At 49.1% G+C, this 12,517-nt stretch overlaps 1 protein-coding gene across 1 annotated transcript; it reads left to right on the forward strand.

Moving 5' to 3' along the window:
• The first annotated feature begins 4,089 nt into the window (after positions 1-4,089).
• On the forward strand, positions 4,090-6,059 carry LOC136481781 (zinc-finger homeodomain protein 4-like). Its single transcript, XM_066479076.1, has one exon. It carries the CDS (start codon positions 4,445-4,447, stop codon positions 5,714-5,716), a length of 1,272 nt encoding a protein of 423 aa, XP_066335173.1. The 5' UTR covers positions 4,090-4,444; the 3' UTR covers positions 5,717-6,059.
• The last annotated feature ends 6,458 nt before the right edge of the window (positions 6,060-12,517 follow it).

Below are 12,517 nucleotides of genomic sequence, written 5' to 3' on the forward strand. Positions count from 1 at the left end.
CAGACATAGTGTCAACAAAAAGGAAATTATCAAGCAAAACAAAGATACACAGAAGGTCTGCAAAAGTAGCTAGAATGAGGTTTAAGTGAGAATAAAGCAACTAGATATCGAAGAATAAAGTGATAGGGATATGCAAGGCCAGTGGGAGAAAAACAAAAGGCCAAGCAAAAATACCCATAATTGCATTACGAGAGCTGAGCCTATCGAGGCTAGGAATGAACTAACCGGGCATGAACAAGGGAGGGGAAAGGAAAGGAAATTTATTTATTTTTTAAAAATAAAAATTCAGAGAAAGCTAAGGATGCGCCTTTAATCTTTTCCCCTTGGGAGAGAGATATTCCTGGATCATCCAGCCTTATATTGTTCTAAAGATCTCATGGAGGAAAGAATGGACATTCCTTGTGATCTATGGGGACAATTTGATAGAAAGAAAAAGTAGGGTGTCTTGCATGTACCCTAAAGATCATTCTGTGTGCACTTTGCATGCTTAGGCAGCACTTTATAATATTCACCACCAAAAGAAGTGATTAGGACCTTTCTCCCTCCCACATGGAAAAGAGGGAATCTAATTCCCATGCAAGGTGATAATAATATATAACCGCAGCTGATTCCATCATGTGACCTAAGTGCAACTTGGTTGCTGTTAAAGAAAGACTTGGCAATTTTAGCTTTTCTTTCTAGGGAGGCAGGAGAATGTTTGTGCAGTGAAGGACAAGAGCACTCACTCACCATCCACTAGTGACTACTAGTAAGCATAGACAACATAGCCATGCACAACCCCAGCAATATTTCATTCAGGCAACAGGCAGGCAGAGAGAGGTAAAAGTTGCAGGATCCAAAGCTTTGGGGTTAAGTAGTGGGCCTAAGGACGGCAGCAATGCATATACCTTTGCACACCCCAAGGTGATGGAGTAGGTGCTAACTCAAATCATGGCGCTGCCCAATTATGAGAATCGATCTTTGAGATGACATCTACTTATCTATGAGCATGCTCCATGTGTGTTGTCTGAACTGAACTAATTTTTTTTTAAGAAAAAGGAGTGTAGGATTTGTCTTGATTGGCGTATAATCATATATATATATATATAACTAGTCTAACCCCAGTGGCTCTGACCAAAACAGAAAGTGTCAATCTAACCATGTCCCCTAATCTGAAATTTGTTGATTGCTAGCGCCACTACTTTTGTGCTACATGCCGTTTTGACCCCTAGCCTTGGGGTCTGCAAATTGCAATCCTCCTGCTGTGTTGCACATTTCAAGAAGGCACAAGGGGATTTGATTGGTTGGTTAGTACTGGTGTGGTCATTGTGTGTTTTTTTTTTTGAGGGAAGTGGTGTGGTCACTGTGGGATACCATCAAGACATGGGGGCATGGTCAACTCTTAGGGCACAATGATACGCTTCTGTGTGATACAAACAAACCCACTATTATATATGCTCTGGTACAGTCACATAGCCGACATTATCTAAAAAAACAGTCAGATAGCTGAAACATGCATGCTGCTAATACTGTTACTTATATCACTATAATATAATATCGCTGCCTTAAACACTTTTTTCAACTATACTAACATCATCTGGTACGTTGCAAGCTGCACTAATTGTTTGGTGATTGCACTAACATCTGGTAGGGTATGGAGATATGGATATATCCTGAAACTAATTGCTTCGTATTCTTCAGACCACAAAAGATTAGCTTATCTCTATAAAGATATGTAAACCTTTTGCATATTCGAGAAAAAAAATTAGCTTATCTCTATGTGTGTGCGTCGTTCTTTGTGCTAGTTTGTCATGTTTTGGTCCTGTTAACGTCAGAAGCAATGGAAAGGCCGGTATGGGCAATCGGGAGGCACTGCCATGGATTTGTGACTCAAACTATTTTTTTTACTTAACATAATCTTAAATAACAAGTATCTAGGTAATTTGTGAATGCAACAAATCTGCAGGTAATCTTGGCATGAATGAATGCTTTTTTATTTAAATTTAGAAGCATTACCTTTTATTTTCCTTCTTTTTTGTGAAAAGGGCTTCTTTTTAATGAACCGTGCCTTAGCATATTTTTTTTTGTGAAAGGTCTTGATTTTTGTATATAACATACTGCTATGCAATATTTTGTCTAGACCACTGCAATGCTATTGTATAGATTAAAATACAAAAGAATATATATGTATACAATTCACGTAGTCATGGCTTGTGATGAGGATGCAAAGACTGCCCACTATGAATAGGCTCCGGCAATGGAATTGATATTATCCCTCTATTACGCATGAGAAATAAATACCCAGAGCACAGGGGTTGTGTGAAATGCCCATGAGGCATTAACTGAGTGCTTAACTGCATTTTTCCCTTAGAGAGAGAGGGGGGGAGGGTAAAACCACTACTGTCATTCTATTGGGTCTTGGAGTATATAATATGGAAAAAAATATCAGTGCCTGGCTGGTTATCATCTCTCTCCCCTCCTCTCCTCTGACAGGCCACTGAGCCTCCTCCCTCATTCACACCCCCCTCTTCTCTCTCTCATTCATCTGACAGTGCAAGCAAAGCAAAGCAAGGGTGTGTTTAGTTTCCCTGAATTTGGCACTATGCAAAAAGAAGATTTCCCGTCATATCAAACTTGCGGTACACGCATGGAGTACTAAATGTTGACGAAATCAAAAACTAATTCAACAGTTTGATTGTACTTTGCGAGACGAACGTTTTGAGCCTAATTAGTCAATGGTTGAACAATTATTACCAAATACAAACGAAATGCTACAGTGCGCTACAGGAAATTCGACGACGCCAAATTCGGCCGAACTAAACAAGGGCCAAGCACCAAACACTAATATTTCTCTTCATATAATTCCTACTAGGGCCTTGTTTAGTTGGCGAAATGGTACTGTAGTATTTTTCGTTGTTATTTGATAATTAGTGTCCAATCATAGTCTAATTAGGCTTAAAAGATTCGTCTCGTGAATTTCGTCTAAACTGTGTACTTAGTTTTATTTTTTATTTATATTTAATGTTGCATGCATGCGTCTAAAGATTCGATGTGACGGAGAATCTTGAAAAATTTTGGAAACTAAACAGTCACTGGGGCCCTGTTTAGTTCCACTTCATTTTGTCAAAATTTTCAAGATTCCTCGTCACATCGAATCTGTGGACGCATGCATGAAGCATTAAATATAAATAAAAAATAAAACTAATTACACAGTTTAGACGAAATCCACGAGACGAATCTTTTAAGCCTAATTAGACTATGATTGGATACTAATTGTCAAATAACAACGAAAAGCGCTACAGTTGCATTTTATAAAAAAATTTGCATCTAAACTGGGCCTAGAAACAGAAGAAGTACAGAACCATCTTCCATAAGTGCGTCTCCTCCTCTTTCCTGTCTCCGGCTTTCTTTCTTTTATCGCCCACATGACAGCAGCTCGCTAGCGTGCCCTAGCGAGCGAGGACGCTAGTCACCTCACTACAATGGTGGAAGCTGCAAACTGAAGGCCTTGCCCCCCCCTGCTCCTGTGTCTCTTGGTCTCTCTCTCTCTCTCTGTCTCCCCCCCCCCCCCCCCCCCCCCCCCCCCCCCCCGCCCCCCCCTTTCTCTCTCCTCCTCCTCCTCCACTGTTCAGACAGATAGCACAGAGCAGCCAGCTAGTGGAAAAAACCCCTTGTAGTCTTGTGGCGTCCAAACAAGACCCATCACACACACCAGCAAACACTGCGCTAGGCTTAACACAAAACATCTGCAGCAGCATGAGAGCTCCTCCTCCATAGCTTCTTCTTCTAGTCATTGCTGTGCTGTGTCTCGTTCAAGGCGAGGAGAGAGAAGTGGTGTGTTGTAAGCCTAGGATTTAAGAGAGATAGAGAGAGGTCAAAGGCTGGTCCATAGCCCATACTCACATACATCTAGTAACCAGTAAGGGTAGAAGCAGTATATCAGTAGCCAGTAAATACTTGGAGCCAGTAACCAGGAGATCAAAGTATCCCAGTGCTGCCTTTTGGTAAGAACAGCCTCACTGTTCCTGTTTCCATCCTTCTTTCTTCTACTATAGCCACTGAGTGAGTAGCTTCTCCTTCATTTCCTTCCTCTCTTGCTTCCAACTTGTATGTAATGTAATGTAATTTTGTGTGCATTGCATTGCATGGGGAAGAGCCCAAGAAAGGAGGAGGAGGAGAAGAAGCTGATATGTAGCATAGGACATGGCAGCAAGCACAGATAATAACAATATGCATCCTGGGGTTTGCAATTGCAAGTTGTAGTAGTATCTTGTTGATAAGGTCCCAAGATTCCCACAGCACCCTTTTTGTTCACTCACTCTCTCTCTCTCTCCTTTAGTGCCTTCTGTCTTTGTTGAGTCCCAAGAAGCACTGAGAATTTTGTTGCATCTACTACCCTTGAGACTAGAGAGTGAGGGGAAGGAGCTCTGGGCGCCATTGGCCTTTTCTTGCTTGCTCTCTCATCATGGTTTCCATTGTGCCGCTGCAGAGAAGGCCAGAAGCACCAGCAGCGTCAGCGTCAGCAAGAAGCATCTTCTCTCTGGAGCAGCGCCGCCGAGAAGAGGACGACGGATCAGGACCAGGAGGAGGCATGGATCTTTCTGGCACGCAGGGCGAGCTCGCGATCCCAATGCACGCCAACGTCGCGTCGCCATACGGAGGCGGCGGCGGCCATGTCCTGCAGCAGCTGCACGGCCGTGACCACGGCAGCAACAACAATGGCCAGCAGTCTCCGGCGGCGGCGGCGCTGACGCCGTCGCCGCCTGCCGCGGCGGAGGAGACGGAGAGCTCCGGGAAGAAGCGCGGGCCGGCGGCCGGCGGCATTGGCGGGGGCAGCTCCGCGGTGAAGTACCGGGAGTGCCTCAAGAACCACGCGGCGGCCATCGGCGGGAACGCCACCGACGGGTGCGGCGAGTTCATGCCCAGCGGCGAGGAGGGCTCGCTGGAGGCGCTCAAGTGCTCCGCCTGCGGCTGCCACCGCAATTTCCACCGCAAGGACGTGGACGACGAGGACGACGACGTGTACGGCGCCGCCAACGGCTTCAGCGGCCTCGGCCTCGGGCACGGGCACCGCGCCGCCCACCTCCTCCTGGCCCCCGCCATGGCGCACCCGCACCACAAGAGCGGCGGCGGGCTCCTGATCTCCGGTGACGACCCCTACGGCGCCTACGCGGCAGCGCGCGCTCTCCCCCCGGCTCTTCCGCCGCCGCCGGGGCACGGGCACGCCCACCACCACCAGTACGTTATGCCGCTGAACATGATGCACACCTCGGAGTCCGACGAGATGGAGGGCGGCGGCGCGGGCGGCGTCACCGGCGGCGACGCGGCGTGCGGCGGCAGCGGCGGCGGGTCGGCGTCGTCCAGGAAGCGGTTCCGCACCAAGTTCACCCCGGGGCAGAAGGCGCGCATGCTGGAGTTCGCGGAGCGCGTGGGGTGGCGCCTGCAGAGGCTGGACGACGGCATGGTGCAGGCCTTCTGCCAGGAGATCGGCGTGAAGCGGCGCGTGCTCAAGGTGTGGATGCACAACAACAAGCACAACCTCGCCACCAAGCGCCTGGAGGCCTCGCCGGCGGCGCAGGAGCAGCAGGCGATGGTGGGCATGGAGTCGCCGCCGCCACCGCAGCACATGCCTCTGCAGATGCCCGCTGGAGTCATGCTGCCGCCGCCGCAGCAGCAGGCCGGGCCGTCCTGCCACCGCGGTGGTCCCGGCTCCCCGCTGCCGCTCAAGCTCGAGTGACCGACCGACCGTCGGGTCGGACCGTGCCGCCTTACAACCTGACAGAGAAGATCGAAGAAGAGGGGTGGCCACCATGGTGGTGGCCGTTGATCCGTCCTGGTAAGTGGTAACCTAGCTAGCTAGCAGACCAACCGACCGCATCGATGGCCATTTCACTGTTCCATTAATCCATCGTCGTCCAAGCAGCGAGAGAAGTGGTGATGAACTTCTTGAAACAACAAAACGAACAAGTCAAGGCTATTATCGTCTTTTTTCCTTCTTTTTTTTCCTGGTGTTTGTTGCTTTGGCCCCGTTCGCTTGTCTTAAAAATGGCTTGTTCGGCTTCTTTTTTCAGCCGGAACAGTGTTTTTCTCTCACAACAATTCAGCAGGAACAGTGTTTTTCAGCCAGTTTCAGCCAAGTTTCAGACCAGCGAACGGGGCCTTTGTCACAAGGTAGGGGAGCAAGCAGGCAAGCGCAGGCATGCATGATAGTAGTAGTAGCTGATCTCAACTGGACCGGACTCTTGAATTTCCTTCTAATTTTTTTTTTCTGGTGATGGAGAAAACTATATCCTACTAGTAGGCTCGCTCATTTATGGCCCTGTTTGGATACTCTAGCACAGCTAGAGGTTAGAGTTAGTTTCTATAGCTTAGGACTAGCTCTGAACTAACTCTAGCCTAAGAGATGTTTGGATACAAGGGTTAAAATGGTAATAAATGTGCTTTTCAAATCATTGGTGCGGATAAAAGTAGAGAGAAAACAGTGGACCCCACCTCAAATAGCCCCAACTAGTCCAAATAATCACCTCTTTGGGGGATAGTTTTTTAGGGTGGGCTAGTTGCAAATAACCCACTCTAATCCTCCTGTTTAACTACTTTAGGGCTAGTTGAGCTCCAACTAACCCAAACTAGCTCTAACCCATGGATCTAAACAGGGCCTACGTTATTTATTATTCATTTTCTTGGCTGCTGCTAGTAGTAGTAGCATCGAACTCTGACTTTGAATCCTTTTAAATTTCATTGTTTGATTGATATTGAGAGGTGTCGTTATGGATAACATCTTTTCGTTGAGTTCTGTGCCGGGGGTTTTGGAATGGTGTGCGTACATGATGGCATGACGCGGCAGAGCGAGGGTTGTGATTGAGATGCAGCAGCCAGCAGCCAGCAGCCAGCAGGGCAGCAGGGGTGCATGTGCTGTGGCTTTCAGGATCACTGTTTGCTCTTATGGCTCTGATCCACGCTGATCACTGCGTCCATACGGTGTTTGCTTAGGTTTGTTATGTTTATAAGTCGTACTTTTTCAGTTAATAAATATTATTTTTTTCTTATAACAAATCAGCCAATACTATTTTTAGTCGTGGCTTATCTGCTAAATAAGCTCAAACAAACAGGACAATCCATACTTAATCCCTTCTGCTGTCGGTGCTATTAAGACGCCTCTCGTCGTTCCCATATGACTAACTGTTAGTTTGCCAGTTGTTGCTTAGCCTTCTGCGTGTTTGCATCCCATGGTTTTTACATTTAGACTACTTTAGCTTACTTGCATGGGTCTAGCGAATCATTAACTTTTTTTTAAGATTGTCTAAACTTTAGACAACACTTTAGACTATGTGTTTAGAGTTTTAATAAGAACTAAAATGATCTATAGTTTAGTGACTCAAATTTAGACCATGGGATCTAGATAAGATCTAAGACTAGTCGTTACTTCTATACTATTTGGACTGTCTCGATCTCATATGACTAACTTTTAGTGTACCAGTAGTTCGTCAGTCTTATACTAATTTTTACTTCTATACTATTGGGGTATATGAGCCAGTAGCTATTGGTATACAGTTTCAATACATATAGTTACCAAGGGTGCATTAGCTTTTACGGTATAATTGAATGTAATAGTCCATCACATTTCGGTTTCATGACACAATTTCATGGACTAATTAACCACATCATTTAATTGTTATATAGTTGTAGGGGGTATAACCCTGGGTACCTCAGGGCGCCGATTAGTTAGCAGGTCAAGTAGCCCACAGCGCGTCACCTAGCAAAGACCCCAATGATCATGGCCCAGCTAGGCCAGGCCAGATGGCAAGGCCAGGGTCAGCCACGACCCCTTCCTCCTACATTAGCTGCACAACGCTCGAAAGGCACACGACCCCCCTAGTCACGACCCCGGGAGGAAATGGAGAGAGGTCGGGCCCAACCAGGAACAAGCACGCCGCACTAACCCCACAAGAAACGAGGGGACAACAGTCATCTCAGTCTGGTCAGACGTCATCCCTATGCAACGCTTCACAGACAAGACAATACCGCCCAAAGCGGTGACGACAGGTACGATGATCACCGGACAGATACGGCCCGACGAGATGAGAGCATGATCCTACCCACTATAGGATGGGATCCATGATGAGGGCCTTGACTTAGAGGCCATCCAGGTTGGCGGGGACCACGTTCCCAATGGTAGGGATCGTGCCCCCCCCCCCCCCCCCGCTCCTCAAGACGACAAGGCGATCAACGACCCGGGGACGACCACCAACTCCTGTATGACGCCCTAGGAAACCAGAAGACGATGACGAAGACCATGGTGGATACCATGTCACACAGGACGGCTGGCGAACTACCATCGTGTCTATAGTACCGCCACGGCCGGCACAGTAGCACCACGCCACGCCACGCCGCGAAGTGGCCACAAGACCGTGACGACAGCCACGCCCGGATGTGCTCCACAAGATGACGTAGCTTGCAAGCTAAGTTAGATAGGCCCTCCCTTAGGCTCTCGACCCCTCAGTCAGGAGAACCTATTGCTTTGTATACGCCCTGGCCCCGAACTCTATGTAAGGGCAGTCAAGGCACCCATCTAGACATGATCCAGATCCTCTACCAATTTTCACTCATTCTCCATCATAGCAGTGTTTGTGGAGCTTCCCTTCAGGTGGTCCATCTCCTAGCTCTAGCTCTCCATCCTCTTTCACCATTCTTGTAACCCCATTGTAAGAACTTCAGAGCATTCAAGCGAGGAACACACACTCGATCATCTCTAAGACTAGACATAGGGCTCCGGCCTAAACCAGTATACATCCTTATATCTTTTGGATGCTACTATCATCTTCCTAGAGCAGCGCGGCAATCATATAAATTTACTAGTCCGGTTTACAAAACATCGATAGTTGGCGCACCTGGTAGGGGACAGTCGCGCACTCTCATTGTTGAGAAGGAAGCGATGGCTCCCTGCACTTACGTCAGACTTGCTCTTGGTGCGGCCCTTGGTGGCCACATCTGCTTCAAAAGCCTCGATGGGCCAGCTCCCATTAATGGTCTTCTCCCTGGCCAAGCCCTGCGCTTCAAGGACCTAGACTTCATAGTCGATCGTCTGGGTCAGTTGCGGCTCAGCAAAGAGAATGCGGCTCTGATGCACATCTCGACGCCTGATTATGAACCGGCCCATGCTGCCCACGATCGTCGACTCCGGTGCGCTAGCATGTAGAATCGACGCATATCTTGGGGCGAATCCCAAGCCAGAGCTAAGCCGACGCATTTTCTACGTGTTAGCAAACGCTTTCACCCAACTCTCCAGAAGCGGGCCCTTGCCACTAGAGGCCGAATTTTGGAACCCCAGCACCGCACTACCCTCCGAGATAAGGGAGGCGATTGCGCTCTTCAAGCAAGAGCTAGCCAGGCGCGATGGCCAATCGATGACGCTGGAATCCTCTGGGTTTGTGGGGATGATGGAGTAGGATCCGAAGTCCATCTATGACCTCCTGCTGGCAACTCCTAAGAACACGGACTTTGAGTCTGATTCATAGGGGAGCTGCTGTCCGCTAAGAGATTGCAACATGTTGCACCTCTCGGAGAATGGCGCAGCACCGACGGAGGATGCAGAGGATGATGCCTACCCAATTCCGTGCACCCCCAAAGAATAGGCTGAGAACGACCAGGAGTGCCTAGAACGAGCCAAGGCCCATGAAGCCAATTAGGCCGATGAACGCCACGACAATGGATGCCCTAGCCCGTAACACCTTGACACTAAAGGCGCGCGGGCATAGGCATGTCGTCTGTATGTTCAAATCCAATAGGGCAGGAGGGAGACACCCATCTTCCCTTGAGCTAGCTAAAACATCGCAGCGGCCACCATGATCATGTAGACGGCCCCTAAGCCCTCGACCGATGAGGGAAAGCACGTCTATCAGGAGCTACGAGACCAGCTAGAACTATAGTGGTGCAGCAGGCTCAAAGCTCCATGGAGAGGCGACATCCCTAAAGCTAGCTTTAAACACATCTCCTTGGCATGCGGTGCCCCCGAGGGGCACCATGCGCCAAGCACACTCTGGCCAGGCAGCGGCAGCGCGACACATGGGCGAGAACACTCCTAAGCACGTAGTCGTTGCTTCAGAAACCACAATACCCATCCAGCTCAAGGCACTAGGAGCGTTGGGCCAAACCGGGCGAGCGAAGATCAACCACACTACGGTGACAGCAACCCAGACAACCATGGACAACATCCTAGGGTTTGGGATGCTCGACGCAGCCCATGCCTAGATGACTGTGGCCCACGATAGTTCACAAAAAGGATCCGGCAGACGCCATTCCCGTCACACTTCCGTGCGCCATCAAACATCGTCAAGTACTCTGGGGACACCAACCTTGCCATGTGGTTGGAAGACTTCCGCCTCACCTGTCAAGCAGGCGGGGCGGATGACGATCTCTTCATCATCCAATATTTGCCACTCCACCTTGCGAAAAGCACCCGAGCATGGCTCGAGCATCTCCCCGCGAACAGCATCCACTCATGGGTAGAGTTCAAGCACGTCTTTGTAGGGAACTTTCAAGGGGCGTACGTGCGCCCTGAAAATTCTTAGGATCTCAAGGCCTGCAAATAGAAAGCGGGAGAGACTCTATGCAAGTACATCCATTGCTTTTCCAAGCAGTGCAATGAGCTTCCCGATATCGTGGACGCGGACATGATCAGAGCGTTCATCTCTGGCATGACCAACAAAGCACTCGTCTATGAGCTTAGATGCTACAAATTGTGGATGACGTGGGAGTTGCTCGACCTCCCATAAAGCCACGCCTCTGGTGAGGAGGCTGTCGGTGCAATCTTATGCAAATACAAGGGTAAGGCTCAAGCTGAACCCATGGATGAGGCTAGGGACCACAGTCATTGGGTAAAGGGCAAGAAGGATAGCGAGAGATGCCATGACAGCGAGTTCATCATGGCGGTCGATAGGGTCCATAAGCAGAAGAACTGGCAAGCTCAACCATGTCAGCTTCGACAAGATAGTCAAGATGTTGTGCCGCAACCATAGCTATCTAGTCAAGCACACCCTCAAGGAGTGCGACCTCATCAAGCGCTACTTCAGTGGCGATTACAAGGTTACCGGCATGGACGCACCATCCGGGCCCGCAGGCAATGAGGAAAAGGGGTATGTGTATCCTAACCCGAATGGGTGCCTCATGATCTTCGGTGGACCGATGACGTATGAGTCCAAACGTCGATAGAAGCTCATGGCTAGGGAGGTAAATGTGGATGCCCTAGGCAAAGCCATCTCGACTTACGTGAAATGGTCAAAAACTGCGATCACTTTCAACAGAAAGGATCACCCCGACCACATTCCGCAACCAGGGCGCTTCCCCCTTATCGTGGACCCGATCATTGGCAAGACCCGCCTGTCTTGCATCCTCATGGACGGTGGGAGTGGCCTCAACCTCCTCTAAGTCGAGATGTATGACGCCATGTGGCTGCCATGAGTGGCGATACGACCATCTAGCGCTCTGTTTCATGGGATTACCGGGCTTTAGGCCGTTCCCCTTAGACCGATCGACTTACCCGTGACGTTCGGAGGTTGAGCCAATTTCCACACAAAATTGCTTACCTTCGACATAGCGGATTTCCCTGGCACCTATCACACCATCCTGGGCCGACCATGCTATGCCAAGTTCATGGTCGTCCCCAACAACACCTATCTGAAGCTCAAGATGCCCGGGCATCACGGGATCATCACTGATGAGGACATGACACCCATGCATATGACCATCTTTGGCACATGGTATGGAGGGGTAGGAGGCCAGCAAGGGTGTCCAAGTCAAGAAGGAGGCCCAAGGCTAATTCGGTTCCAGTCCCCGAGGTGGAGGCCCAAAGCAACTCAAGGTCAAGTCTGTCTCGGCCTCTAGGACCAGTCTGCCTTAAACTGGTCACCCAGGACGCATCTGGACTCTATTTTCGATGATCCACATATGGTTGGAAAGCTAATTTGATAAGGAAACCAATCCATATAGTCTCACATCAAAAGGCCTCCAGAATCAATAGGAATCGTCGAAACAAGTCAGCGTCCAGAATCTACCAGAGTGTTGCGACACCGTCTTTTGGTCCGATGGACCGTGTATCGTGTTTGGGCCCATTAGGGGGCGTGTCCAGGGTAGGCGACGACCCTAAGACCTTTATAATCATATGCCGCCGCCATCATTAGGTTTTGGGTTTTGCTTAGATTATTTTGTCAAGAACAGTTTCACCGTTCATCGGTTTGTGAGACCCCAACTTCATGAGATTAAGCATTCATCTGCAATTTGGTTGTGTTCTTTCTTGTTCTTACTTGCGTTCTTCGTTGCGCGGGCGGGGATTAGCCTTCTTGGCGAGGTCAACCTGGTCCGTGACTTGGTTGATAACCAGAGGAGCTATGGTGCTAAGATTGCAGGGTTCGATCTTTCGATCTGAAGCCGGATCGGTGTGTCATTCTCCACCACAACAATAGTTACCTCTACCCGATGAAAGATCGGGATCCTCGTCCCCATTAATCACTATAGGAAAAGACCTCCAGCAGGCCCACCTATG

This window comes from Miscanthus floridulus, chromosome 9 (genome assembly GCF_019320115.1).
Source record: "Miscanthus floridulus cultivar M001 chromosome 9, ASM1932011v1, whole genome shotgun sequence".
NCBI lineage: Eukaryota > Viridiplantae > Streptophyta > Magnoliopsida > Poales > Poaceae > Miscanthus > Miscanthus floridulus.

Coding starts and splice junctions, on each gene's coding strand:
- LOC136481781 (XM_066479076.1), top strand. CDS start 4,445: ATGGTTTCCATTGTGCCGCTGCAGAGAAGGCCAGAAGCACCAGCAGCG.